The sequence below is a fragment of the Rhamphochromis longiceps genome, linkage group LG19 (genome assembly GCF_057381845.1).
Source record: "Rhamphochromis longiceps isolate RC_006_pf linkage group LG19, R_longiceps_female_GT1.1, whole genome shotgun sequence".
Lineage (NCBI taxonomy): Eukaryota > Metazoa > Chordata > Actinopteri > Cichliformes > Cichlidae > Rhamphochromis > Rhamphochromis longiceps.
In genome coordinates, this window is record NC_140575.1 from 12218139 (window position 1) to 12243865 (window position 25727).

Genomic DNA, 25727 nt, shown 5'->3' on the forward strand with positions numbered 1-25727 from the left:
GGCTGGAAGAATCCACAGATACACACAGCTGCTAATCACTTCAATACTAGTACACAGTTGAATTTCACTCATCTAAGCAGGAGCAGAGACTCCTTTGATCAGGTGTTAGTACAATTATTAACAGCTATTTGTCAGATATTTGCATTAAAAAGCTCCAAAGGGCTCAAATCACAGATATTCCACTGACACGGTGAGTTTATAGAGACTAAAACTGATTTGTGCTCCAGGATGTTTGATTTTCTGGGCACTTCGGGGCGTCTGTGGTGACGGATTTACGTCTTTGCCAGCTTCAGGTGGCCATGTGAGGAACTGCAGCTTCTGGCACTCCTCAGGCTGCCTCTCGGTCTGCATGTTCACAAGCTTTGGGCTGACCCTCACAGACACATGATGAAATTGATGTCTTGCGGTGGCTACGCAATGTAGATGATAAGCAGAATCTGACCCAAGGTTTCTTTGGTTGTTTAATTCTTTCATCATCCAGCAGCAAGACCGGCTTTTCGACCGGGGAGTCAAGGCTCCAAGGTCAACTCTGCCAAAAGGTCCTTAAGCAGCACTGCAGCCCCTTTAGATCGTACTCATACTAGATACTCATGCATGCTTGAAAAAGAGAGGCGCATCAATTCTAATCAGGAGACTGGAGGAAAAAAGCAAATGTAAATTGATTCCAGTCACATCACACTGCAGGAGAACCACAGGTCCAACCTGTTCATTGATCGGTGTGCTCCGACTGTGCCGTGACTTGTACAGGTATGTACGCCGCTCTAAATGTTGCTTACTTAAGCCTCATTGCTGATATCATCTGGCAGGACAAATATGAACCGTAATGAATACTGTAATGCAATGCACATAAAAGCCAATTAACTTTATAGTCTAATAAAAGCGTTTCTCTGCCAGAGGGACCACAGACCACAACCTGATATTATATTGTCACTAGATCCCATATGGAGATCTTTAATATTTATTGAAACACTTGCAGCACTGCATGGAGAGAGAGCGCATGCACCTTCATGCATGCGTGGCGTTCTTATAAAATCTTCTAGAGAAATAAAACGAACTGACACGACTCCTGGTTTTGCCAGAAGGCCCCTAGTGTCACGGACCCAGTTCCAGGGATTCGGGGTCCGTGAGCAGTGTGGACTACTATTGTAGTTATTATTATTATTATTATTATTATTATTATTATTATTATTATTATTATTATCATTATTGTGGTTGTTGTTATTATGGTTGTGTCTGCTGTCCTGTTTTTCCGTGTTGGTGTACTGTCAGGTGTTTAGGGGTGTGTGCTTGTGTATGTGAGGGTGCGGTCGTGGCAGGCACTTTTAGGCCTGGTGGGTGTGGCCCTGCCAGCTGACCGGTCCCACCCAGGAATCCACACACACCTGGCGCCGATCAAGCCTCGTCAGAGGAGCTTCAAAACAGTGTGGCTGAGAGCTCCTCGACGCTGGATCGTTGAGTGACTTCCCGTCAGTCTTAAGTGTATTGTGCAAGGTTAGTGCAAGTCTACTGTTAGGTTTTGTACTCACGGCTGCCTTTGGTATGCGTGTTTCCTCAGGAGGAATTGTGGCGACCAGGAGGCAGCACACGGAGAGTACACAGGGAACGGAGACAGAGCACGGAGCACGGGATAAAGGAGAAGACACGGAACGGGAGTTGGGATCGCACGGGGGGATTTATTGTTGTTCGGATTGTCACCACTGTAAATAAACACTGTTGCACTGTAGAGTCCTGCATTTTGGGTCCTCCTTTCCCCACATCCCCACGGTCTGCCAGCGAGACCGTGACAGAACGATCCAGCCATTATGGGCCCAGCGGACTCAAGGACCGTCTCACAGGAGGAATTGCTCGCCCAGCTCTGGAAATACTGTCGGAGCATTATCCAGGCGGCGGATCCACATCAGAGACACATGCAGGTCGTATTTTTGATTCCTTCTTATCATCAATCACCTCATCTGTGAGCTTTTTGGACATTAAGAGACTAATTTCGATTATAACCACGCTGAGGGAAAGTTCCTGTTTTGAGCTGTTTGGTTTGGGCTGTCCGGGCGAGGAGGATATGGCAACCTCCCTGGGAGCCCTTGCTGCCTATTTCTTTTTTCATAGGCTGATAGCCTCCCCGCCGTCACTTGCAGCTCGCTTGTTGGACCCTCCATTGCGGGGGAAACGTTTCACACGCCCTCTGCACCTCACCACATCTCCACTCACCTCTGCGGCACCTGCTGAGTCAGCAGACCAAGGACCGGCAGCTCAAAATCACACAGCTGCTCTCCTGTCCGGCCGGCTGGTGGAACCTCAGCCTGATACGCTGGCCCCGGCATCGTTAAAGAAGCGACGCTTGCGCCGCCGGCGTGCCTCACCGCAGTCAGACTCTAAAACTTTCCAACAGCCGGCTGTGGTGAGTCATATGGACAATTCATCTTCATTCACCTCATCTGTTTATTCACGGGACTGTGTGAAAGCTAACCTCGTAGCACAGCCAGCTGCCCAGCCTGTAGCCGTAGCACAGCCAGCTGCCCAGCCTGTAGCCGTAGCACAGCCAGCTGCCCAGCCTGTAGCCGTAGCACAGCCAGCTGCCCAGCCTGTAGCCGTAGCACAGCCAGCTGCCCAGCCTGTAGCCGTAGCACAGCCAGTCCAGTCAGCCTCTCGTCTTCATCCTCAGTTGGAGGCTGATATGCCTGCTGGAACTACCCTGCCATTATGTCACCCGCCTGTTGTTTCTACATCGCTGTCCAGTCTACCACGAGTAGCTGCCGCACCATTATCACCTCCGCCCTTTGCAGCTACTTCTCCACCAGCGTTCCATCGGACTGCAGCGACCGCAGAACTCTCGACTTCACCATCCACATCACCCGCTCAACCGTCATCTTCGCCACCTGCAGCTTCCGCATCGCCATCTTCACCTCCGGATCAACGACCATCTATACCCGCGTCGCAGCCGGAGGAGCGGCTCAGCGAGCGGGAGGAGCCCGCGTCGCCAGTTGTGGAGCTCAGCGAGCCGGAGGAGCTCAGCATGCCCGAGCGGGAGCTCAGCGAGCGGGAGGAGCCCGCGTCGCCAGCTGTGGAGCTCAGCGAGCCGGAGGAGCTCAGCGAGCCGGAGGAGCTCAGCGAGCAGGAGCAGCTCAGCGAGCCGGAGGAGCTCAGCGAGCCGGAGGAGCTCAGCATGCCCGAGCGGGAGCTCAGCGAGCGGGAGGAGCCCGCGTCGCCAGCTGTGGAGCTCAGCATGCCCGAGCCGGAGGAGCTCAGCGAGCCACCAGCAGAGGAGCTCAGCGAGCCACCAGCAGAGGAGCTCAGCGAGCGGAAGGAACAACCGGCGCTGCCAGCCGAGGAGGGGCTCTCGCTGCCAGCCGCGGAGGGGCTCTCGCTGCCAGCCGAGGAGGGGCTCTCGCTGCCAGCCGAGGAGGGACCCGCTCAGCCGGAGGTCAGCGAACCGGAGGGACCTCCACGTCTAGCGCGGCCTCCACGCCATCCACGTCCAGTGCGTCCACGTCAGCGACCGGCGCGTCATAGACCATGTGCCACGCCTCGCTGTTGCTCACCGGAGCAGCGACGTTGCCATCGGACCCGTGGCAGGCCACCAGAACCGTTCCGCCGCCACCGGACCCGTGGCAGGCCGCCGGAGGAGCAGCGCCGCCGCCACCGGACCCATGGCAGGCCGCCTGAAGCGTTCCGCTTCCATCATGGGGTTGGAGGTAGGCCGCCCGAACTGTTTTCCCACCACTGCCTGACCCGTAGCGAGTTTTGCCTGCTTGCGGTCCACTGGGTCGGCCGCAAGAACTGTTGTTCCCACCATGGCAGTGGTTGGACATTTGAACTGGGGTTTTGGGGGCCCTCCGTCCGGGACCCCCCGCCGCCCGCCCGGGGTTGGTTGTACTGTGGTTTTTGTTTTGTTTTTGTTTTTGGGTCGTCGGGTGCCGACCCTTAGAGGGGGGGTACTGTCACGGACCCAGTTCCAGGGATTCGGGGTCCGTGAGCAGTGTGGACTACTATTGTAGTTATTATTATTATTATTATTATTATTATTATTATTATTATTGTGGTTGTTGTTATTATGGTTGTGTCTGCTGTCCTGTTTTTCCGTGTTGGTGTACTGTCAGGTGTTTAGGGGTGTCTGCTTGTGTATGTGAGGGTGCGGTCGTGGCAGGCACTTTTAGGCCTGGTGGGTGTGGCCCTGCCAGCTGACCGGTCCCACCCAGGAATCCACACACACCTGGCGCCGATCAAGCCTCGTCAGAGGAGCTTCAAAACAGTGTGGCTGAGAGCTCCTCGACGCTGGACCGTTGAGTGACTTCCCGTCAGTCTTAAGTGTATTGTGCAAGGTTAGTGCAAGTCTACTGTTAGGTTTTGTACTCACGGCTGCCTTTGGTATGCGTGTTTCCTCAGGAGGAATTGTGGCGACCAGGAGGCAGCACACGGAGAGTACACAGGGAACGGAGACAGAGCACGGAGCACGGGATAAAGGAGAAGACACGGAACGTGTCACGGCTGGCGGAGGGAGCCGTGTGGTGTGGAGGAAAAGGAGGACCCAAGATGCAGCAAACTGATGATACGAGTGATGTTTTATTTACAAAGGTGGTGGTGACAAAAACAGGCAACGAGGTATGAGTACTTTACAAACGGAAACCTAAACTGGGAGAAACTAAGTGACAAACCTGAGACCATACAAAAGGGGTGCGGGGCAGAGAGACGCAGAGACAGGAACACCATAGAACGCAGAGGTAGACGGATGAATGCAGACGAGCCGACAACAGGCAGGAGAACACACAGGGCTTAAATACACACCAGTAATCAGGGGATGAGGGACAGGAGGGCAACACAGCTGGGAGAAATCAGAACTGACGGGACAGGGGAAATGTAAACTGAACACACTCACATCAGACAGAGACCTTCACAATAAAACAGGAAACTCAGACACGGGGAACCAAACAAGACACAGATCTAAACAGACAGCTTCACAGACAGATGGGGTGACACCATAGACAGACAGATCCAGACGCAGACTCAGAGGCAGACCGAATATAACACAGAACTAAAACAATCATCATCATGAAAATGATAAACTAAAAGCGCTGGGTCACCGACCCAGGACCATGACAGAACGGGAGTTGGGATCGCACGGGGGGATTTATTGTTGTTCGGATTGTCACCACTGTAAATAAACACTGTTGAACTGTAGAGTCCTGCATTTTGGGTCCTCCTTTCCCCACATCCCCACGGTCTGCCAGCGAGACCGTGACACCTAGAGGCACATCAGCCCTGTGGGACGTCCATGAGTACGTAAAGCAGTCCTGAAAACTTGTGTTTTTAAGACTTTTGCCTTTTCTTTGTCTGCCTTCGTCTCCTCTCTCACCTCCTCCTGCAGCCTGCAGGGAGGCGTGCAGCCACAGAGGAGAGAAATATAGAGCGGAGCACACCGTGGCACTCCAGAAAAAGCTATTTGGAGCTGGATGACCTCGGGGTCAGCCGGCTGGCCGGTTTCCTGGTTGAAGGGGATTGGTGGGAAATGGAGGCAGCTCTGGTTAGCCAACCACAGCGCACCAAAAAGAAATCAATGACGTTCCATTAAAAAGGTCAGCTGGGACTGACCTTTATGAGCCATCCTGAGTCAGAGAGGAGGAGAGCAGGACAGAGGAGGAAGAAAATGAGAACACCAGACGGAAGGATGAAGCCAAGAGTAATGATTGTTTACAAGTACAGAAAGCATACAGCGTGCCTGTGTTTCACTGTCATTTTATTCACATTTTCCTGGATCTTAAATGTGCATGATTGAAACGAAACACCGAGTCTGATTTCAGACCAAAGCTGTGGTCCACCAAATGAAGCACCTCCGGATTCATGACTTTTCCCGTGTGTCTGTGCCAATGTGTCTTTATTCTGACACTAAGCATTTCTTCCAATAACGGAGCCAGAATTAAGTTGGCCGAAGAGTTTGAGTGGAAATCATTTTAGAGATGGAAAGAAGGAGGAAGAAAATGACGAGGTGACCTTTATTGTCTCCTGCCCTGCTGCTTCCTCATCTTCAGCCAGCCTCTGTGGACCCAGAAGGAGTGAGAATGAAAGAGAGCGGGAGAGATGGGGGAACGCGCTCTCCATCTGGCCTGGTGCTGATGTGAATAATTCTTTTGTCGAACTAATGTGTCTTGGTTCTAATCCTTCTCTTTACACCCTGAGATCTCTAAAGTCTGCTAACATCTAACAGTATTTTATCCCCCTGTCATTACATCCTTCCAACTTCTTGTGATTTCCCTCCATCCGTCTTGTCAGAAACTGACAGTCGAACACGGAGCGCGGGAGACATTAATCATGTTTGATTATCCTCCTGCAAAAGTCAACAGTGAATATCACATATTGAGCGCTAATGTGAAACTGTCATTGCTTCCAGTGGGTGACCTTTAGGTCAAATGCACCAATAGGATCCACAGACTGCTGCTGCAGGATTCTGTGTGTGTCTGACTGAGCTCAAGCTGCATAGACGTGCAGAAGTATAGCCCCCACAGAGGTGCATACATTAATACCAACATGCAAGTGCTAACACAACAGTAATGCAGATAAAAATGCTAAATTAAAATGACAAAATGCTCCATTTTAGCTGAAAGTGGGAGATAATGAGCATCACTAGATTAAAAATCCCCACTCCTAAAACAGAGCACCGCTCACAGTGTCCACCCTGCTGCTTATTCTGAGGTCAAAGGTCACCGAGGCCCAAATGAATGCTGATTTCTCCATCCTGAGTTGACTCACGCCGTCGACCTTCTCCTCTGTCCCAGGTTGTTTTTAATTGGGAATGGGGGCGACGGGAGAAGGACGAGCGCTCCTCTAAGCCTGGCTGCTCTTTGATGATGGAAGGATGGCGGGGAGGGCGATGTTAGAAGAGTGCAGCAGCAGATCCTCCTCTCTTTTCCCTCTTTCCATCTCAAACCCTGCCGTCATTCCTAACACACACGCACGCACGCACGCACAAGAAGGCATTTCTCTTTGAACTGAGTGCTGCAGCGTGTTCAAAGCAAAGACGACGGCAAAAATATGGGGGCGGCGAGGGGAGTGAGAAGGACACTTCAAGGTGAATTTGATTTCCACTCCGTTTTAACCGCCGCACGCGCGCCCAACACACGCATACAAACACATGTGCTACCCAAGCCACGCTGGCGAGGAAGTGCAGAGATACCACTGCGCAACCGCCCGAATACATTCATGCAACGACTGACACGCACGCCGGAGTGTGTGTGAGTGTGTGTGTGTGAGTGCAATGCATATTTATGAGATTATCTCATAACCGAGGATCACCTTTAAACTTCTCCGTACTCCAAACTGTCTGTTTGTATATGCATATGTGCGAGATCGAGGTGTGTGTCTGTGTACATAATATGCATATTGAGCGTGTAGGAGCAGAATGACTCATGTAAAGTTGAACACTGCACAGTCCCACGTTCCCAGGACAAAACATCACAACAATACGGTGCACGGCAAAGACTGCTTTCACCTGTGTGTGAGTGTGTGTTTTGCAACTGTGTCCAGCCAATTAAAGCAATCAAGTCGAGTGCAATCCACCCACCATGCTGCATATTGATAAGGCTGGGAGTTCAACATGGGGGCCGGGGCCACCGTGCCAAAATCCTCCGATCCCTGCGTCCACTTCTGCCACCCGCGCTAACCAAAACCGCAGCGTAAACACTTTACGCCACTTCGCTCCGCCGCAGTCCACGCACACGCAGAGGAACACAGGTTAGGTGCAAACACTGGCTTGACAGTATGACAAATATTGCCTTCCATCCAGAACGAATGAGGTAATGACAGGAAAAAAAAGAATCAACGGCTCATTAGAAAGATAAAAACCTTCCAAAGCCCAGAGGGTGAAAGAGAAGGGGGTGGAAACAAGAAATGAAAAAGAACAGAGGGGAAAAGACTTGAGAGACGACAAATCATAACAGCTGTAACTCAATTCGGAGGCCCTGCTAGAGAAGGCTTCCTTTATGTCTTTCGCTCTCTCTCTCTTCATCTTTTAATCTCTCACTCGCTCCCTCTCTCCCCATCCCAGCTTCTTGGCAATTTTTCCCAACAACCAATAAGCCATTATGTGGCAGTAATATGGTTGCTAATGGATGCACCGACCTGGGAGGAAGCACGCAGCACGCCATTAGCCCAAATGCTATGCAAAGCTATCACAAGACTTTCAAAATTACTCAGACTGAGTATGTGTGTGTGTGTGTTTGCATGTGCGTGCTGATTTATGTGCGAGACGCCTGCAATGAACAGGACTAATCTTCTTGGAGTTCTTCTCATGCGTTTATTGTTTTGTTGAATAAACTGACATTTGCGTTGGTCAGATCGCTTTCAAATCGAGGAGCGACAACACGACGACAGGACGCTATCGACAAAAGCACGAGACTCAACGCCGTGCAGGAAATCCTAAATTTAAAAAGATGCCCGGTTTAAATGCTGCACGCTCCTTGAGCAATGTTTGAATCGCATGTTTCTACCACTTGCACGTACATGAGAGCCCTCTGACCTTAAACTGTGCAGAGAGCAAACATCAAACCGATCACACTTTCGTGTTGCGACGTTTTTAAGCCTCACAGGCATCGCTCACACCGACGCTCTGGTTCTCTTTGTTCCGGGATCAACACTTCAGCACCTCGGGAGACACGCAAGAGGTCACGCTAGGACTTCCATGACTAGGCCACATGTAACAGGAGGGGTGGCAATGATGCAGAACAGAACCTGCTGATTGTATTTTGTTGTGACAGCAAAATGTGCTCAAGGTAATTTTACTACAGTAAACTTTGTTGGTCGCAGCAGTTTTTTGTGTAAATGGACATAAAAATTTGGATTTGGTGGCACACTGAGGCGTTCCCAGGTTTAAAAATAACTCCCAGGAGGCCTCCCAGTAAGATGTTCAGCTAGCTCCTTTTAACATACAGATACCACAAACAGAGATCGACTGATAAGTCCGGTACAACAGCCACATTACTGCTGATGCTGCTGACGGTCCACCTCCTGGTCACCATAACTTCTGAAGAATCTCACGTTTGCAGACTCCTTAAATCTGTCAGGTCCTTGTTTAACCAAACTGAGAGCTGCGCTGTCAGAAGCCTAACCCTTCTCCATACTGCTGCACATACTCTTTATAATATTATATTACTAATGATTCACAAAACTGCATTTAAAGATGGTGTAAAGTGGTAACAAATGCTACTCTGCCATTCGCCTCAGCACAAAACTCTATTGCTCAGGAGTTTCCTGCACAACTGCCAAACACCAAACAGCACACAAAGCAACATGCAAGAGTCGCATATCTGCAACAGGCCGACTCCAAAAACAGAGCCGGCGCAAGGAAACTATGAATATAGCTGCTATGAATATGCAGTTTTCACAGGGTGGAGCAGAATACAGTATAATGTAAACGCTCAAGTGAAAGACGATTGTTTCAGGCTTCGGCTAGTTGTCTTAGTTACCATCTGCCACTGCGTTTGGCATTTTTGTACACAGTCCTTCATTAATACAGCAGGTCACATGGGAGAAGTGGACTCGGAGGACTTAATACATAATGAAACAACCAAAACAATTACTCAGTCCACAGAGAAGCATCAATTAAAACTTTGATAAAAATCAATTAAAACCAACATTACTCAGAACTCACAGAATAATTTCCAAGAATTGGAGCTCATAATGAAGCGATTAAAAAGACGATGTTTTCTCTGAACAGAATGGATAATGTTTCTTAATTTCAAGCGCTCCACATTGTTGAGAGGGGAGCTTCATCTCAGCAAAGCACAAGAATAGACACGGGCGACGGGCACGAGGCTCGTGCCTTAAAAAGCCCCGAGCACGCCGGCAGAGGGGATTTTCATGCTTCTCCGAGGTCACAGGTTGCCGGTATGTGCAGAGAACCCAGTCGCACACACTCGGGGAGGAAAAAAAACAGAGCTAGGATTTGTTTAATCGTCTGGCCAACTCTGACAGATGGTCGTACATTTGCAAAAGAGCAGTGCGACTGGAAAATGGGCCATCGGTGACCCTCGTGGTGCGCCTTAGTGTGAGCGTGCTTACGAATGTATGACAGTGTTACAAAAGCAAATGTTGCACAAGCATTGTTTCAGCCCTACTGTAGCCCACTGCCAAGCTCTGATAGTAATAGGCTGGCAGGATAGTAAACAGCAGAAGTGGGCTGAAGAACAGACATCAGACAGGCCTCAATGCCACGAGGAAAAAACCCTCCACACCCCAGTGCTCTCTTCATTCCCGCCTTTCCTCGCCACCTCCATCTTTCTCCCACATTCTGCCTTCTTTCTTCCTGAACCTTCCACACACTGAATCGTACGTCTCCTGTGGTGTTTCTTTCTTTTCCATCATTCGTTACAGAAAATCTGTCCGAGCAAAGCTGGTCTACCCATTCTGCACATACAGTAAATACATACATGCGTGATCTCATGCACATACTGCTGGGACTAACGCTTTGCAACATAAGCAATTAACACGCTGTTGAACTGGCCTTGACATGAGCAGAGAGCTCAATTACAAACACACAGAGCAAAAGATCACACGCGCACGCACACACAAGGGTGCAAATATGAAGCACACACACACACAGACACACACTCTGGCAAGCGTCCAGGCTGAGTCTCGTTGCTTGTGTCCATAAAGCCCTGAGCACCATATCGACAACTGTAATAACTGTGGCTGGCAGGAGACAGCAGATTACAGTAGCAATCATAGGCCCCGAGCACGCACCACACACACACACACACGCACACACCTTCTGGTGTTGTCCAGTGTTTCTTTTCATCAACCAACACAGACACACACATTTCCAGGTCCGTGCTGTACTGTGTGAAGTGATAATACTGACACTGTTAGAGGAATATGACCGACACACCTGCACAGTCTGTGTGCAGGAAACTGTACATTTGAAAATATTTGAGACTAAATCCTAAAAATCACGAGTTATTCTTTCAACACAATTATTTACTGGTGTCATCGTGATAAATAACAACTCTGCTGGAAATGACAGAGCTAAGCTTATCACGAGATGACTCACACACGAGTGTTTGGGGGCATTAGCAGCTAAAGTCACCAGTGGGAAATGAAAGTGGGCAATACTCTCAATGCACTATAAGGTGCACAGGCCAAAAGAAAGCCCAGAAACAACCTGGAAATGGAACCTTTACACATCATGTCCCACTGAGAAGCATTTAGTATTATGCTCTGGATTTGTACACATTACCACACGGACGCTGAGGGTGACTCAGACGTGCATACGCCGGTCACAACAAGTGCTGAAATCAGGCACAGACGGCTCGGCTCTGAGGAGTAGCTCGGCTTTATTCCTCACGTTCCTCGCAATTATCTCATTCTCCTTTGGTTTTCCACCTCTTCTCGTTCCTGCACCGTTGTTGCTTCTCTCTTACCTCTTACTTGTGCTTTCCACCAGCCCCCGACCAAGGAGAAGCAATTTGCGGAGGCAATCCGTCGCTAATTCTCGCTCAGAGTTCATGAAAAATGTATAGCAGGCTGACTGTAGGGAGATGCAGATTGGCGCTGGGCCCTCAGCAAGAGCCGAGCTCTGCATTAATGGAACATTATTTTGCACCCTGTTCATACATCTATCCATCTATCTTTGCTTTTTCGCTTCTCTTACCGAGTTTGACCAAACGAAGTTCATAAATATTCCACATCTTAGTAGAATATTAGCATCTTAAACAACCCAAACACTGCTATCTGCAAATCTTAACAACTCTGCATGTGTGTGTGTGCGCGAGTGTGTGTTTGCGTGCATTTGCCTGTGAGCACAGTGTGCAGCCAGCTAAACCTTCTCAAAGATAATAAGAGGAAAAAACTTTATCTTAATCTTTAAAAGGCACGACATGAAGTTTGAATCCAGCTGTGAAATGGGTTGTGTGTGCGCATCTGAATGCGTCTTAGCATGAATTCGCAGATATGTTTGTGTGTGCACGGGGATGTGTTTAAAGTACACATATCTTATGAGAGTAGATTAATAACAGCACTGTAATGCCATCAGGAGTAGTCACAGTGTGGATCATGCATAATAAACCTCCTGAGGAGTTTACACACACACACAAACCCGCACGCACTCACTCTTCCCGTCACTATAGCAACACTGGCGATGCTGCTGCCCCAAACTTCAAAGTCAGATGTAATTTCAGCCTCCCAACAGCCAGAGGGAGCCATGGTGATGACAGACTATTCCCCCTCTGATGGCTCCTTCCTCCCTCCCTCCCTCCCTCCCCTTCAGTTCTTCCACTTTGCCTCTCTTCCATTCCTCAGCTGGCTCCCTCCTCCCCCTCCTGCCTAGTTAGCCTGCTGGGAGTCCAGGCATCCAGGACCCGACGTAAAAATAAACCCAGAAATGTCAGAAGCGGACATCTGAGGCTGGGGAAACAGGGAGTGAAAGGAGAAGAGGAGCACAGACAGACAGAAGGCTAGAGAGAGGAGATGTGGCGATAGATGAAGATGAGGGTGGAAGGAAGGAATAAAGAAGATTTCATCCTTTACTTGTTCTTTCCAAGTACAGACACTCATTTCACTTTCTGCCCTTTTTCCTCTGCTGAGGTGGACGTGAGAACAAAGATGCTCAAAAGAGGCAAAAGTCAGTGAGCTCCCAACATTTTTTATTTCAGGCCTCATCACTATCCACCAAGGGAGGGAGATTCTTCCAGATTCATTCACTGAAATATCATTTGGCAGGAGATGTCCGAACTATTAATGAATATAAAATAGATGTTTCCAATCTTCGGTTCAGATTGGCTCAATAAGCCATTTTAACAGTTAATTTAAATATTAATGTGGTAACAGAAAATCACCATTTATAATGGAGGGCTCGGTGCCAGAAGGGTGTATCTGGCCATAATGGCTCACGAAAATGAAATCTATACATCACTTGAGGAGAAGTGTTTGGTGCTCTGACGTCGGTATGAAAAAGTGTTTAATCAAGCGCAGAGCGAACGACCGAAGCGAGGTGACGTCCGGTCGACGGTTTGGGACGAGAGCTTCGCTTCGCATTTGAGAAAACAACGTCGGAGGTAACACCTAAAAAGGACAAGCAAAACCGATAAAGCACGCAGAGTGTCACGTTGGCTTACAGTCGACATGCTGATATAGCGGCGTCTGCTTTCGCATACTGTCACGCCGCAGACCGTACCGCGGACGAACGGGGAGGACAGTTTGGAAGGTGTTAACGCTCGAGAAAATCACGCACGACAAACGGCGAGGGCTCCAGACGTTAACAACATGCAGATAGTAGTATTTAGTATTTATGCAGAACTGTGTGTGAGACCAAACAACAAACTGCTGCTTGTTCTCCGTCCTCTTCGTCCTGAATTTGAACTATTCTGCCAAATCTGTTAGAGGAAATCAGCTTTGACAAAAGCCACCAGCCAGAGGGGAAACTGACGGGCAAAGGATTAAAAAAAAGATGCAGTTGGGGAACATTTCTCTCCTTCTAGGGTCAGTCCACGCTCACCCTCCTCCTCCTCACTTATCTCCCCCTCTGCCTGTCTCTCCTCCTCTGTAGGAGAGGTTGGTGGAGAGGCGCCAGCCGAGTCGCTCTGCTGTTTTCTTAACCAAGTTCATCCCTCTCCATTTCCCTCTCACTCTCAAATCACAAAGCCTGACGCACTTGGAGTGCACGTATGTGTGAGCATAGGGGTAGGTGAGCATGTGTGTGTGTGTGTGTGTGCGCGCACAGGTTTGCTATCTGCCCTTCACTCTGCTGTGCAGGGCTTCTGTGAGCCAGTCTGTTAAGGGTGGCTGGGTATAAACATGCCCTCCTCTGCAGCTGAAGCTCCCCCCACCACCACTGCTGCTCAGCCTTGTGTTACCAGTTTGTTTAACAACCTGCACTGGCCAACATAGTTCCCCGTAGGTGGAGCAGTGTGCAGCCATCAAATTTTGCCATAAGAAACAAGTGAAATCCTGCAGGCAGAAATGCTTTATTGATCCCCAAAGGGAAATTCTCTTTCAGTGTGTCTGTCCTCTGCAGGAGGATGAGAGTGCAGTGTCAGCTGCTGAGGAGAGCTGCTTGGGATGCAGTGTCCTGCTAAAGGACACTTCAGCAGTCTCCGTGCTTGACACAGAGGAGATTTGAAATGGATGTTGCAAGCTGATTGGCTCCTCTCTATCTTTTACTTTACAGTAAAAATGAAGAACACGCCTGTGAGTCCGACTTCAGATGCCACTGCAGGTGCGTCCTCTGTAGGTTAAACACGATACTGGTGATGTACAAAGATGAAAGACCTCCAGAAATCTCCCCACCGATCAATTCCGCTTCCTGTGCATCTGTGTTTTCGAGCCGTAGGGGAACAAATGGTAAACCCCGGGAAAAACACGTGTTCCCGGCTCCTGAGGATCAAAAACACCAGGCGTGTACATGAAACTGTGTGTGCGTGCTAAATGATTCATGAGGAGCAAACGAAAACAGGTTGGCATACAAGCGGAAAAATAGCCTGTCTGCATTTTAGATGAAGTCAGGGTCCGAGGTGAAAGCAACGGTTGTGTACGTGTGCGCGGCGGCATGTAGGCATCCTATGGAGCGTATAGGACGAGCCAGCAGTGTTGGACGAGCGGCACATACAGCGACACCTTATCAATCACTCCTACTCACACTAGGTCTAAAGGTTGAAGGCTGGTGTGACCTCAGCCATCTCCTGTACCTCAGAGTGTGAAACCTGCTTCAGATTAGCTGTCCTATTCTCAGAGCAGCTATGTGCTCACAGCAGTGGCAGGGAGCTGCTCTGGCCTTCAGTGCTGCTGTCTGTTCTAAGAATAGGCTGCAGGGTCCAGGGAACATCTCTGCGTCTGCCTGCCTCCCCCTCCCCACACACTGTTCTCATGTAAACATATAAAAACGAGACCTTCCTCCATAAAATACAATCGATTTATGCTGAATAATTTGCATCGTCATCACGTTTAACCTCACATCTAAAGCCATAATATAAGAGATGTGCTTTTTATTCCACATAAGCGCCACCTTTCTTTTCCTCTCCCCCCATCCCCGTGCTCCTTTCTTCTTCACCTCCCTTGTATTTCGTTGCTTTCCTGCCTCCTTTCCTCCTCTCCTCCCCCCTGCGTGCACTAATGTGGAGGCTGAATCTAACCCTGCTGGATGACATTACTGTGCGCTGCCTGCTGGCCTGTCTGCCTGCCTGGGGACTCTAAAATAAAACACAGCAGTAGGGAGAGCCAGAGTGAGAGCACATACTGTATAGGCTGCCTGACTGACATGCTCCGATAGAGCACGCACAGAAAACGGCTCGCAGAGGACAGAGCGTGCATCAAAGTATGTGCCGAATGTGTGTTTGCGAGTAAAGACTTGTGTGTGTGTGTGTGTGTGTGTGTGTGTGTGTGTGTGTGTGTGTGTGTGTGTGTGTGTGTGTGTAGTGAGGGGAGGCGTGCAGGCGTCTCCAGCTGTGCCCTGTCAATCATTTATGACCTAACGCTCGGAAAAGCAGAGCAGGGCGAGGTGGACAGCACTGAGAGGGAGAGATAGTGTTTCTGAATTTTCCCTTTTGTCTGATGGAAAATAAGTCAAGGAGGGGCAAATGAGCACTGAAAGACTTACAAGAATGTTTCTCTGTGTGCGTGTGTGTGTTTGTGCGCGCGCGCTAGTGTGAATAACACACCGCTGCCGGAACCTCATAGCCTGAATTCAACATCCCTCACCTCGAACAAGTGACAAAAAGATAACCACGTTTCACTTCATCGCTTCACGCCCTCCCTCTCTCTCTCTCTTGCATTCTCTTCACCCCACTTCCTCACCTCACCCTCCCACCCCCAGCTCTCACTCTGTCTTTCCACATGGGTGGCCATCCTCTCCCATGTCCCAGAGGATGGGAGGCTGCGCGGCAGCTTGGCAGGCTGTCAGGGGAACGCCAGAGAGCAGGGAACATGAAGTGACTGGAACAGGGATGGGGAGGATTTGGGGTGGGGGCAGCCCACTGTGGAAAGAGCAGCTTGACTTAGCAATGTTAGGCGAAAGATGCAGAGGGCTGCTGACACAGATGCAGACCCCCCCCCCTCAATAGCAAAAAATAAAAAACCTCGACTGCTGCACATAGCTGGAAATAACAAGGCAGCAGATGACATGTCATCCTGTGCCAATCACGCGGGCCGCCTCTAACACGTTGTCAGCCAAAAACATGTCACGATTTATTGACCTGTAATTGCCCCGCACATCCTGCAGAAATCAGAACAATTCTGGAAGAAGACAACACTCAACCGAGAGAAGCACGATTTCATCAAGTTTCTGTGCAGGCTCGGCGGCGGCGTCTGCTGCATCAACACATAGGAGAAAAAAACCCAAAGACAAGAGCACTAAATTACTTTCACATAAAGTCAAGTCACAGCTCCTGGTCACTGAATTATGGGCCAAGTTCATCTGGTCACAGGATGCTCTTTGCTCTGATTTCACCAGGTTGAGTTTAACCAAAGCTAATGTGAAGAGGCTAGTTTTAATTATACGGCGCCAAATCACAACAAACAGTCGCCTCAAGGCACTTTATACACTGAGGTACAGACGACAATCTGACGTCCCCCTATGCCCAAGCACTTGGTGACAGTAGGAAGGAAAAACTTCCTTTTAACAGGAAGAAACATCCAGCAGAACCAGACTGGTTCACACGCTGTGGAAGAGAAGCAGAGATTAATAATAACTGATGATTAAATACAGAGATGTGTATAAACACACAGCATCATGGGACACCCCCCCCCCCCCCCCCCCAGCATGACTGAGGGAGGATTCAGGGTCAGGAAAGGAAAGTTTTAAGACTAATCTTAAAAGTAGAGATAGTGTCTGCCTCGCAAATACAAACGGGTACACGCAATAATGCTAAATGTGTTATTCTAAATACACCAAAAAGGCTGAAATCAGAGACCCACATTCAGGCGTGACTCAATATCAGGACTGAAGCTACGTGGAAACGCACACATACGACCAGCTGCAGGATGCAAGCTCCCTTTTCTTCCCCAACCTACCAGAAACATTAAAGGGACGGTGATTTCACATTAACAATACAGATACTATACAGCGATACAGAATACAAGGCGCTCCATATCTCCAATACATTTTCCGAGTCCCGAGGGGAAGTGTGACTTGCATTTGTGATAAGTCACTAAAGCACTTCTCCCTTTGGTCTTCCTTCAAAAATCCCGCCACATCACACAGCAGCCTCGTCCCAAAACAACAACATGACACTCTGCCGACCCGCGCTCCCTCCCTCCTGACGGAGAGAAAGGGGGGAAAAGATGACAGCAGCTTTAGATCTGACATCAAATGCCGGTGAGAGAGTGAGAAAGAGAGGGGAGGAAAGGGGAAAAAAGCGGTTCCATCTCTGCCGTGACAGCTTGCTGGAAGAGCAGAGCAATTTCTCTCTCCTCTTCTATCTATCCATCTCTCCCTCTCTGTGTCTCTCATCAAAACTTGCTGCCGATTAGGATCTGGGCGAGCCACACGCTTTGGATGGGATGTGAAAACACACGGAGAACCCGAGGGGTAAAACGCCGGGATTAAAGTGGCGAGGGAACGCCGGGTGATGGTGGTGCTGGTTCAAATAGATCGGCCCCCGCGACTGCAGTGGCTCCTCGCCTCGTCTCGCTCTCTCGCTTCGGATTCACACACCGATACATCAAGGCCATTTCTCATTATAGCACAAGGGGGGAGAAAGAGCTTTCATGATGCTGCTTTAGAGAGAAAGACAGAGAGCGAAAGGGAAGGAGGCTAAAGAGTGTGGGAGAGTGAAAATGAAGGAAAAAAGACGAAACGGGCCACATACTGTTAGCACATTATGGACACGTGTGCACGAGGAGGATGACAAATAAAGGGCCGGGCAGACCGTCAGCACACACAGACTTCAGAAGTGTCCGTGCACCAAGAATATTACGGCTCAACTCAAGTTCAGACACTTAATTTAGCTTTTCTTGCAGTTTATTCTGCCGTTCCTGGGGCTGTTCCAAAGTATCGAGTAAATTAAACTGCACACACCTCAAGCAGTGCCAATATTTGCAACCATTTGCAAATGTCTATTTATTCTATTCTTGAAAATGCTGCAGAGCTGCAAGCAGAGAGAGATGATGGAGTAAAAAGCGATTAGGTTGGCCAAAAAAAAAAAAAAAAAAAAACTAGAGCAGCCCACATCTCTCCCTCCGTGGATCAGCCTGGTCTCACCATTTCTTCTCAATTACTCCTCCGGCCAACCTGCTCCATGCTTTTCAGCTCGCCCATACGCCAGCAGGCAGCGCTTGTGGGTTTGCATGTGTGACTGCGTCGTGCACGTAGAAGCAACGTCTGCGTCGGTGCATATGCTTTTCTGCGCTCGTGGCCGTATGTGCGAGCGAGGGGACGGCACTACAGACCAGGACGCGACACATCTGGGCCTTTACGCCTTTGGCGTGGACGCCAGTCAAAACACAGACGTGAGCTCTGAAATGAGCAAACCCCCTGAGACACCAGAGAGAGGGGCAGGTCACAGGGTGAGTGGAAGAATCTGATTGGACAGTGAGGTGGACGTGCAGTCAAAAATGACCATGCATCTTTGAGGTTTGACTGAACGATGAGACTTTTGTGCAGCAGCGCCTTTTTGCACTTTGGTCCACACGACTGTCAATCACTCACCGGCAGACTAGAGGGGCGGTCGTGGGAGACGTTATCCTCATTGTTAGCCTTCCCAGAATTCCCTGGGGTAGGACCCCTGATGCTGTAGTTCTCCTGCTGGGCCTCCTAAAGAGAAAGAAAGAAGAAAGAAGGGAACGCAGTGTCACTGAGGAAAAGGTTCAAAAATAACAGATTTTTTTCTGCGTTTGTTGACGTTACTTTTCGGGCACTGTCACAAAGTATCCACCCGCTTTTCTAAACCGGAATCGCACAAACTCAACACCCGCTTTGCCCGATGGTGGTGATGGACGTTGCCACATAAAGGTGCTCGTTTCAGAGCAGTCTTATTACAACAGGTGCAAAACACCGTGCCTTTGGGAGACGCTCTCCACCACGCTCTGATATTCAAATGTGGATTCTTGTTGAAAATAGGATTCCTGCTTAAATGCACACGAGAAAAAACTGAGTCAACACATCTTTGTTCTCCTCATTAATACTGGTGGCACGAGCTAAACCGCTGAGTATCCTGGAGCTGAAGTATCAGTTACATCACAGATTGAGCGTCTTCAGCCGTGATGACAAGAGTCTGCAAGCGAGAGTGTGCAGAGCGTTGGGTTTGCAGGACCGCAACAAACATTCCCAGTTAGATCAAGTCTGAACACAAAGAGGCCGTTTCACAGGGAGCGCGAGCGTTACAGTACAGGCGGCTGGAAAAGCATCCAAACACACACCCATCAGCACGCCATAGCCACCAATTCATTTCAACCAAATCCTCGCCTAACCACCCACTAATCCTCCAGACATACGCACGCTCGCACAAACACACACCCGTGCACACACTCCTATTGTTCAATCCAAGTCATTTTCTTTCCCTCTGTAATCACGAGCCTATCTAGTGTAAACCAATTTTCTCGCCATTGTCGGAGGTGTTGCCCTCTCCCTCCCTCTGCATCTCTCCCTCCTTCACTCTCACTCTTCTTTTCATTCACCACGACGGTCGTTCCTCCATCACGTTAAGCGTCTGCGGCACAATAGCAACTTGTTAAAGAGCTCCGAGTGGAAGGATTAGTGATAACTGATCGGCGAGACACAGCGAGAGATCACGCACAAGTGCCCGCGTGCACAGTCCCGCGTAATATACAGTACACGCACGCTGCACGCAAACACACGTCTTTGGGTATTTTACTTTGAAAATCCATTTTTCCCCACAGTTTGATTTCTTATCTGTTGTGTGATTATATTGTAGTAGGTGGGCAATATTCCTGTCAGAAAGGTGATATGATTTTGTAGCTGGAGATTATCCTCCACAGCGAGAGATGTATCATGTGAAAATTGATCTATTATTAGAGCATTAAATGTGTAATCGCTTGTGGATCCAGGCTAGAAATGATGTAGGAATAATACGGCACGTCTGGAGATCCTTAAGAAAATCTGATATGGAGTTGGTTTCTTAAGCTTCTGTGTGGAGGCTGCTTTAACAGCACACAGGGAAGGTGACACACTCACTGCAACTTCTACCGTTTGCCTAAATGACTTTTTATACATTGCTTATTGATGCTTACTTATTTTACCTTGATGCCTTTTATATATAAAGTGAAGCACTTTCATTTTTCCTTTTATTCTACGTGGAACACAATTGAACTCAGCTCGCCTCACGTTTAAATACATATTTAAATGATTAAGTTCTTCACTAATGCACCAAATCAAAAACAGCCGAATGCTTTTTAAACACCCCGATGTTTCCTGAATAAACTCCACAGACATTTAAAGTACGGCTCCTGAAGCTGGTCCTGAAGCGTCGCTTTGCTTCATGTCCCTCAAACTGCTTCACATGTTGTTAATATTTCATCACATAATCCTCTCCACAGCTGACAGGCTGTGATTGTTCTGATTTCACAGTTTTACATATTTCACTTTCTCAAAATCGAAACTGGAAACGGTCCAACTGAAAAAAGCGATGCATTATGAAGTAACTGATTGCTTCTTATGGAAACAGGAAACTCGAAATAAGAACGTCACAAAGTGACATTTTTAAACAATATGTTTCAGTTCACATGTTCACACTTTGTGTAGGTGACAAAACAAAGGAGACTGATTATTTCAAGAATTTTAACGGATAACTTGTGTTGTTGTTTTTTATTATTGTGTCTCTGCATGTGGCAACTCTGCAGTCAGAGGTGACTGGATCCATCCAAACATCAATAGCATCGATACCGGTGCTGGTATTGGATATTTTGTTTCAGAATGTAGCTTTAAATAAATTAGTTCTTTTAAATGTAGAAACAAAATCTTTGAACTGTCGCGTCCATTTTATTTTTCATCTAAAACACATTTAAACAGTCTAAAGTATCCAACAGCACTATGCTCTGCGGCTGATGTCGCTTTTTTCATCTGGAATAATAAAAACAAAATGAAATCAGTCCCCGAAATAAATCAAACACGGAGCAATGATCACGCCCCACCAGCTCATCGCTTCATACCAGCACCCCTCCTTAGCTGGAGGGGAAACCCCTGAACAGCACGATGGGACCAATCACTGGGTCACGCGTCCTCCCAGATGTGGGTGTGTGCACGGAGACGTTAACAACAGGCTCACAGCGAAGAATGGAGGTGCTATTTTAAAAAGAAAGCCATGCTAGTTTCCTTGTCAGGGCCCTCGGCAAACCATGTGTTTGTGCACGACCCCCCCCCCCCGTGTTTGTCACGAGGGGGAGGGAGGGCTGGATGCACGCCAAACGTCAGGCTTTTATTACACAGAGACCCAGCTTAGACACAAGCGCACCTCCACAGGTAAATAACGGCCCGGGGAAGGAGGGAGGAGGAGGAGCGGGGGTTTGGGAGAGGTGGACACGTGCACAGATACAGACGCTCACACACTGAACAGAAGAGCGGCTGCTGACCCAACTCCAATATTTACTCAGGCATGAGTCTCTAGTGTGAGCGCGCGCATACTCGGGGGGATTTCTGTTTTAAGTGGGTCAAAGTGAGGTTCATACTACTGTTTACACTCATGTTCTTACATCATTACTGTCAACTGTAATATGGACCGAGAGGGAGGGAGGGAGGGAGGGAGGGACGGGGAAAGGAGACGCAAAAGAAGTGGAAAAAGAAAAAAGATGAAGGCTGGAAAAAAGTGAGAGCGGAACAACATCAGAGGCAAATGAAGGAGTGCTGCGAGTGCATCCTTTCATTTGAGTTTTTTCCAGTCCATTGTCTCAAAATCCCATTTCCCAGCTAATTTAGAAGCTTCTAAAATACACTCAACTCCATACCTTAAGCCTAAGGCCACAGCTAATCCTGTCTTCACACACGCACACGCGGACACGCTCATTCATCCTCCGTGCTTTTGAAAAGACTTCATCTTGGCATAGTAGACACGAACGAAGGATATTGAAGGCAAGCGTTTGAAGTACATGAGGGAATGCAGGAATCAAACTGTGAGTTAAATGCTATTAGACAGCTGTGTGGAGAGGCAGTGTAATATTAGATTTGATTGAATAGATGACTGCTGAATGTGGTGTAATATATAGAGCCGGAGAGGCTTTATGCAGACGTAAATCAATATTGCAGCACCACCTTAATCCCAGCCACTCAGGAGCGCGAGTCAGCCGGCGAGCGGGGAAACGCGTGGCTGTTGCGCGCCGTCGACTTGTTTTCCAGACTTTCGAGCGCTTTTAAAAGTAACTCGCAAAAATTCCAGCCTGGGATTTATTCTGTTTCTATATCGAAATGCCGCCTCATACGGAGGCCGCACTCAAACGGTAATCACGACACGCATCTTACGCTTTCTTTTCTTTTCGGCTCACAGCTCATTTAAGAAGGTTGTATCGGGCCTTTTTGGTTGGTTGCACCGCACACTTTCCGACTCTCTATTCCAGCAGGGAGCAAGGTGAAATGTTGCCTCGCTTTGCTTGTATGAGTTTGATTGTCTGTCTTGGGAAAGAAAGAAATAAAATAAAAAGCAATGAAGCTCGTATGACAGCGAGCAAAAGCTATTTGATGGCACGGCGGAAACAACAGAGAGCGAGCAGAGCCAAATTCAAAGCGTTTAAGTGAAGCTGATTTTGACTGACAGCCGTCTTGATCGTTGTTTCTTTTTATTCGTTCTTGAGCCGTGATGAAAATATGTGGCTTACTTAATCTACGCTGTACATAACATGGATGTGAACATCTGTGCAGCTGTGCCCGCTGTGGGGCCAGCCGTGCCCGCTGTGGGGGCAGCACAGTGTCCTGCTCAAATCCAACCCTGCCTGCTCAATACGGGAGGAAAATGATTTCTCACCAGCATTTTATTTCCACTCTGCTTTCCTCCCCTAATATATTCTATTTATTTCTACTTTTTCTGCTAACCTTCACTCAGAATCTACCCTCCTCTCTGTTTATATTTGCAACCCTCCTCTTGCTTCGTGCTTCATCCGTCACTCTTCCTGCTTCCATCTTTCCATCCCACTGACACGTCTCCATCACCACCCCTTCCTCCACTCTGATTCCTTTCATCAACATCACCTCCACACCTCCTGTTTCTCTTCTTCCCGTCTCCTCTGCTCATGACTACCAAATAAATTAGTTACCCCCCCAATTCCCCTGCACCTTAGCAAATGCACATCTCCACAAAATCTGACGCTAATGCCATTAATATTCATTAAAAATTAAGCTTAATTGCATGTCTTTAGGAGAGAGGCCCTATTTCTGCACGCACGCACGCACGCACGCACGCACGCACGCGCACACACACACACACACACACACACACACACACACACACACACACACACACACACACACACACACACACGCATTTGGCCACCACCTCTAGCCAAATTACAGCAAGGACAGGGCATCTCTGTTGTCCACATGCACACCCACATACTGTGTCAGTCTGTGAGACCATGTGATGCAAAGGTCACGCTAACCCTCAGCAGAAAAATCACCTGGGAGAAGCTTCATAAAACCCAACCAAGTGGTTCCTGTGGCTTAACATAAAAAAGAAATGAATTATAATAATAATAATAAAGACATAAACGGAACAGAACAAGTCACAAAACGAGAGAAAACCCACCACCTCACTGGTCCCCGGAGTAAAAGTTGTGTGTGTCATTTATACACCATCACAATCACCCAGCTGGCCTCCAGCCGTGGACTGAGCCGCACTCGTGTTGTTTTGCGAGTCACTGACAATCAAACTGTTGTGCTGTTCAGGTTTAAGGACGTGCTGGTCCGCGAATGTCTTGAATGTCAGTAATTACAGTTGAATACAGTATTTTTTTTATTCATTTGTCTGAGCTGTTAACAAAGGAAACGTTGGTTTAAAAAAAAAAAACATAACACACACCCGGGAGAGGCGGGGCGGGGGAGGTGGGGGAGGGAGGCAGGACATCCATATTCAACACCCCGCGTTCGCACACACACACACACACGCACCAATCAGGCTGACTGAACTATAATTGAAGCAACAATCAGCAGTGAGAGCAAACTCTGTGCTACAAAATGGGACAAATCACTGCCGGTTATCATGTTCTTGCCTTTCATATTTTCTTGACACTTGGATGTTTTGATCCATTTTAGAATATTTGAAAGACACTGCTGTTACACGTGCAGTTCAAATGCATTGCTGCTTTTGTCACTGTCAGTCCATGTAAATGATGAACGTTTATTCCAACATACAGCCTGTTATTATCATCAGGGAAAAGGTGACCATTTGAATGGAAATAGCTGCGTTCGCGACGACGTGTGTGCGCTCGCCTATATACTTGATGCAAACACACACGCTCTGCTCACAAGTCTATCTTAATAGGTCCATTTGTAGCAGGACCTGTTCTAGTGCTGTGTCCTTCAGATTGGATTCTATCTCAGCAATCCCCCTGACCTTTAGCACAAAGAGACGACAAGAGAGGACCACACACGCGGACACACACGTGTGCACACACAGCCTCAAGTAAGCTTTCCTGTTTCACTTATACAAACACAGACACACACGCGGCTTGTGTACAGGCCTTCCCCCAGGAGTGATGTCACAGCTAACAGCACTAGCTGCCACTGCCAGGGCTTTCATGTTTTATTCCTCTACACAGGCTAATCAAATAAAAGCCAGTCTTTTTAACCATCTTCACTTCATACAGTCTTTGCAAGTCCCTGTCACCGCCACCCCCGGCCGCCCATTCACTTCAATTGCTTTGGCTCACATTTAAAAGAGGACATCCACCCAAACCGGTGTACACCCACATGACTTTTGCTGAAGCGCGGAGGAACGCCATCGTGTTGGCGAGCTCGACTTTGACTGTGACATTCTTTTTTGGTGTTTTCTCTTTTTCTCCCTGTCTGTGAAGTCTGTATCCAGGAACAAATGTAGCGGCATTTCCTAACAAATGGCAGCTAAATGAGGCCCCTAGGGTGCTGTGCCGCTAACTACCGGCCCCCTTTCTTTCTGAGCCATTATGATTGTCCTAACCGTTCCAAAAACACCTCTCCTGTTCTCGTTCATTTGCATTTGAATTGCAGCTCCGGCTGTACAAAAACAAACATAAATCAAAAAAAAGAGGGAAAAAAAGGGAGAAAAAAACATTGGTGGATTCTGGCCGAGCAATTAGCGAGTGTCAGTCAATGTGGAGGTAAAAGAAAAAAAACCACACGCCTGCACGCACGCACACTAAATTAAAAACATTGTCTCAAACACACGCGGACGCACTGTCACACATGCTCGTACACAGAAGAACGCGAGCTGACATACTGTATGTGCTTTAAATATATATTTTCAAATTTATCATTTAGTTTCGTGCTGAAAACTCATCAAGCTTAAGTGCTCGTCAGCGGTGGCCAATCACAGTGTGGCAGGCCCAGGGTTGCCGTGGCGATATGCGGGGACATTTAGAGGACTCCGATAAACTCTGCCATTTAAAAGGTTATGACAATTAACGCGGCTCTCCGCAAATTACCACTGCCAGACCTTTACCCACGGACGTCTCTCTCTCCCTCTTATCACCTTGCGCCCAGCCTCGCTCGCTCTCTCTCTCTCTCTCCTCCTCCTCTCTATCTCGCCATATGCCCTCCATTTCCGCAGCCTACCCCACCCCTCCCTCCGCCCGCCCCCCCTTCCAGCCAGCAGCACTTTTAATATCCCGTTAATTAACAG

At 48.4% G+C, this 25727-nt stretch overlaps 1 protein-coding gene and 1 pseudogene across 8 annotated transcripts in view; one reads left to right on the forward strand and one right to left on the reverse strand.

Annotated features, from left to right (window-relative positions):
* Positions 1-25727, reverse strand: part of LOC146646335 (AT-rich interactive domain-containing protein 1B-like) — a 162647-nt gene that overhangs the window by 88226 nt on the left and 48694 nt on the right. For all 8 annotated transcript variants that reach the window (XM_085391335.1, XM_085391331.1, XM_085391334.1 and 5 more), the window contains exon 4: positions 18620-18724. In XM_085391335.1, the coding sequence (XP_085247461.1) occupies positions 18620-18724 (105 nt within the window). The remainder of the gene's footprint in view (positions 1-18619; positions 18725-25727) is intronic.
* LOC146646336 (uncharacterized) lies at positions 2057-4018 on the forward strand (annotated as a pseudogene).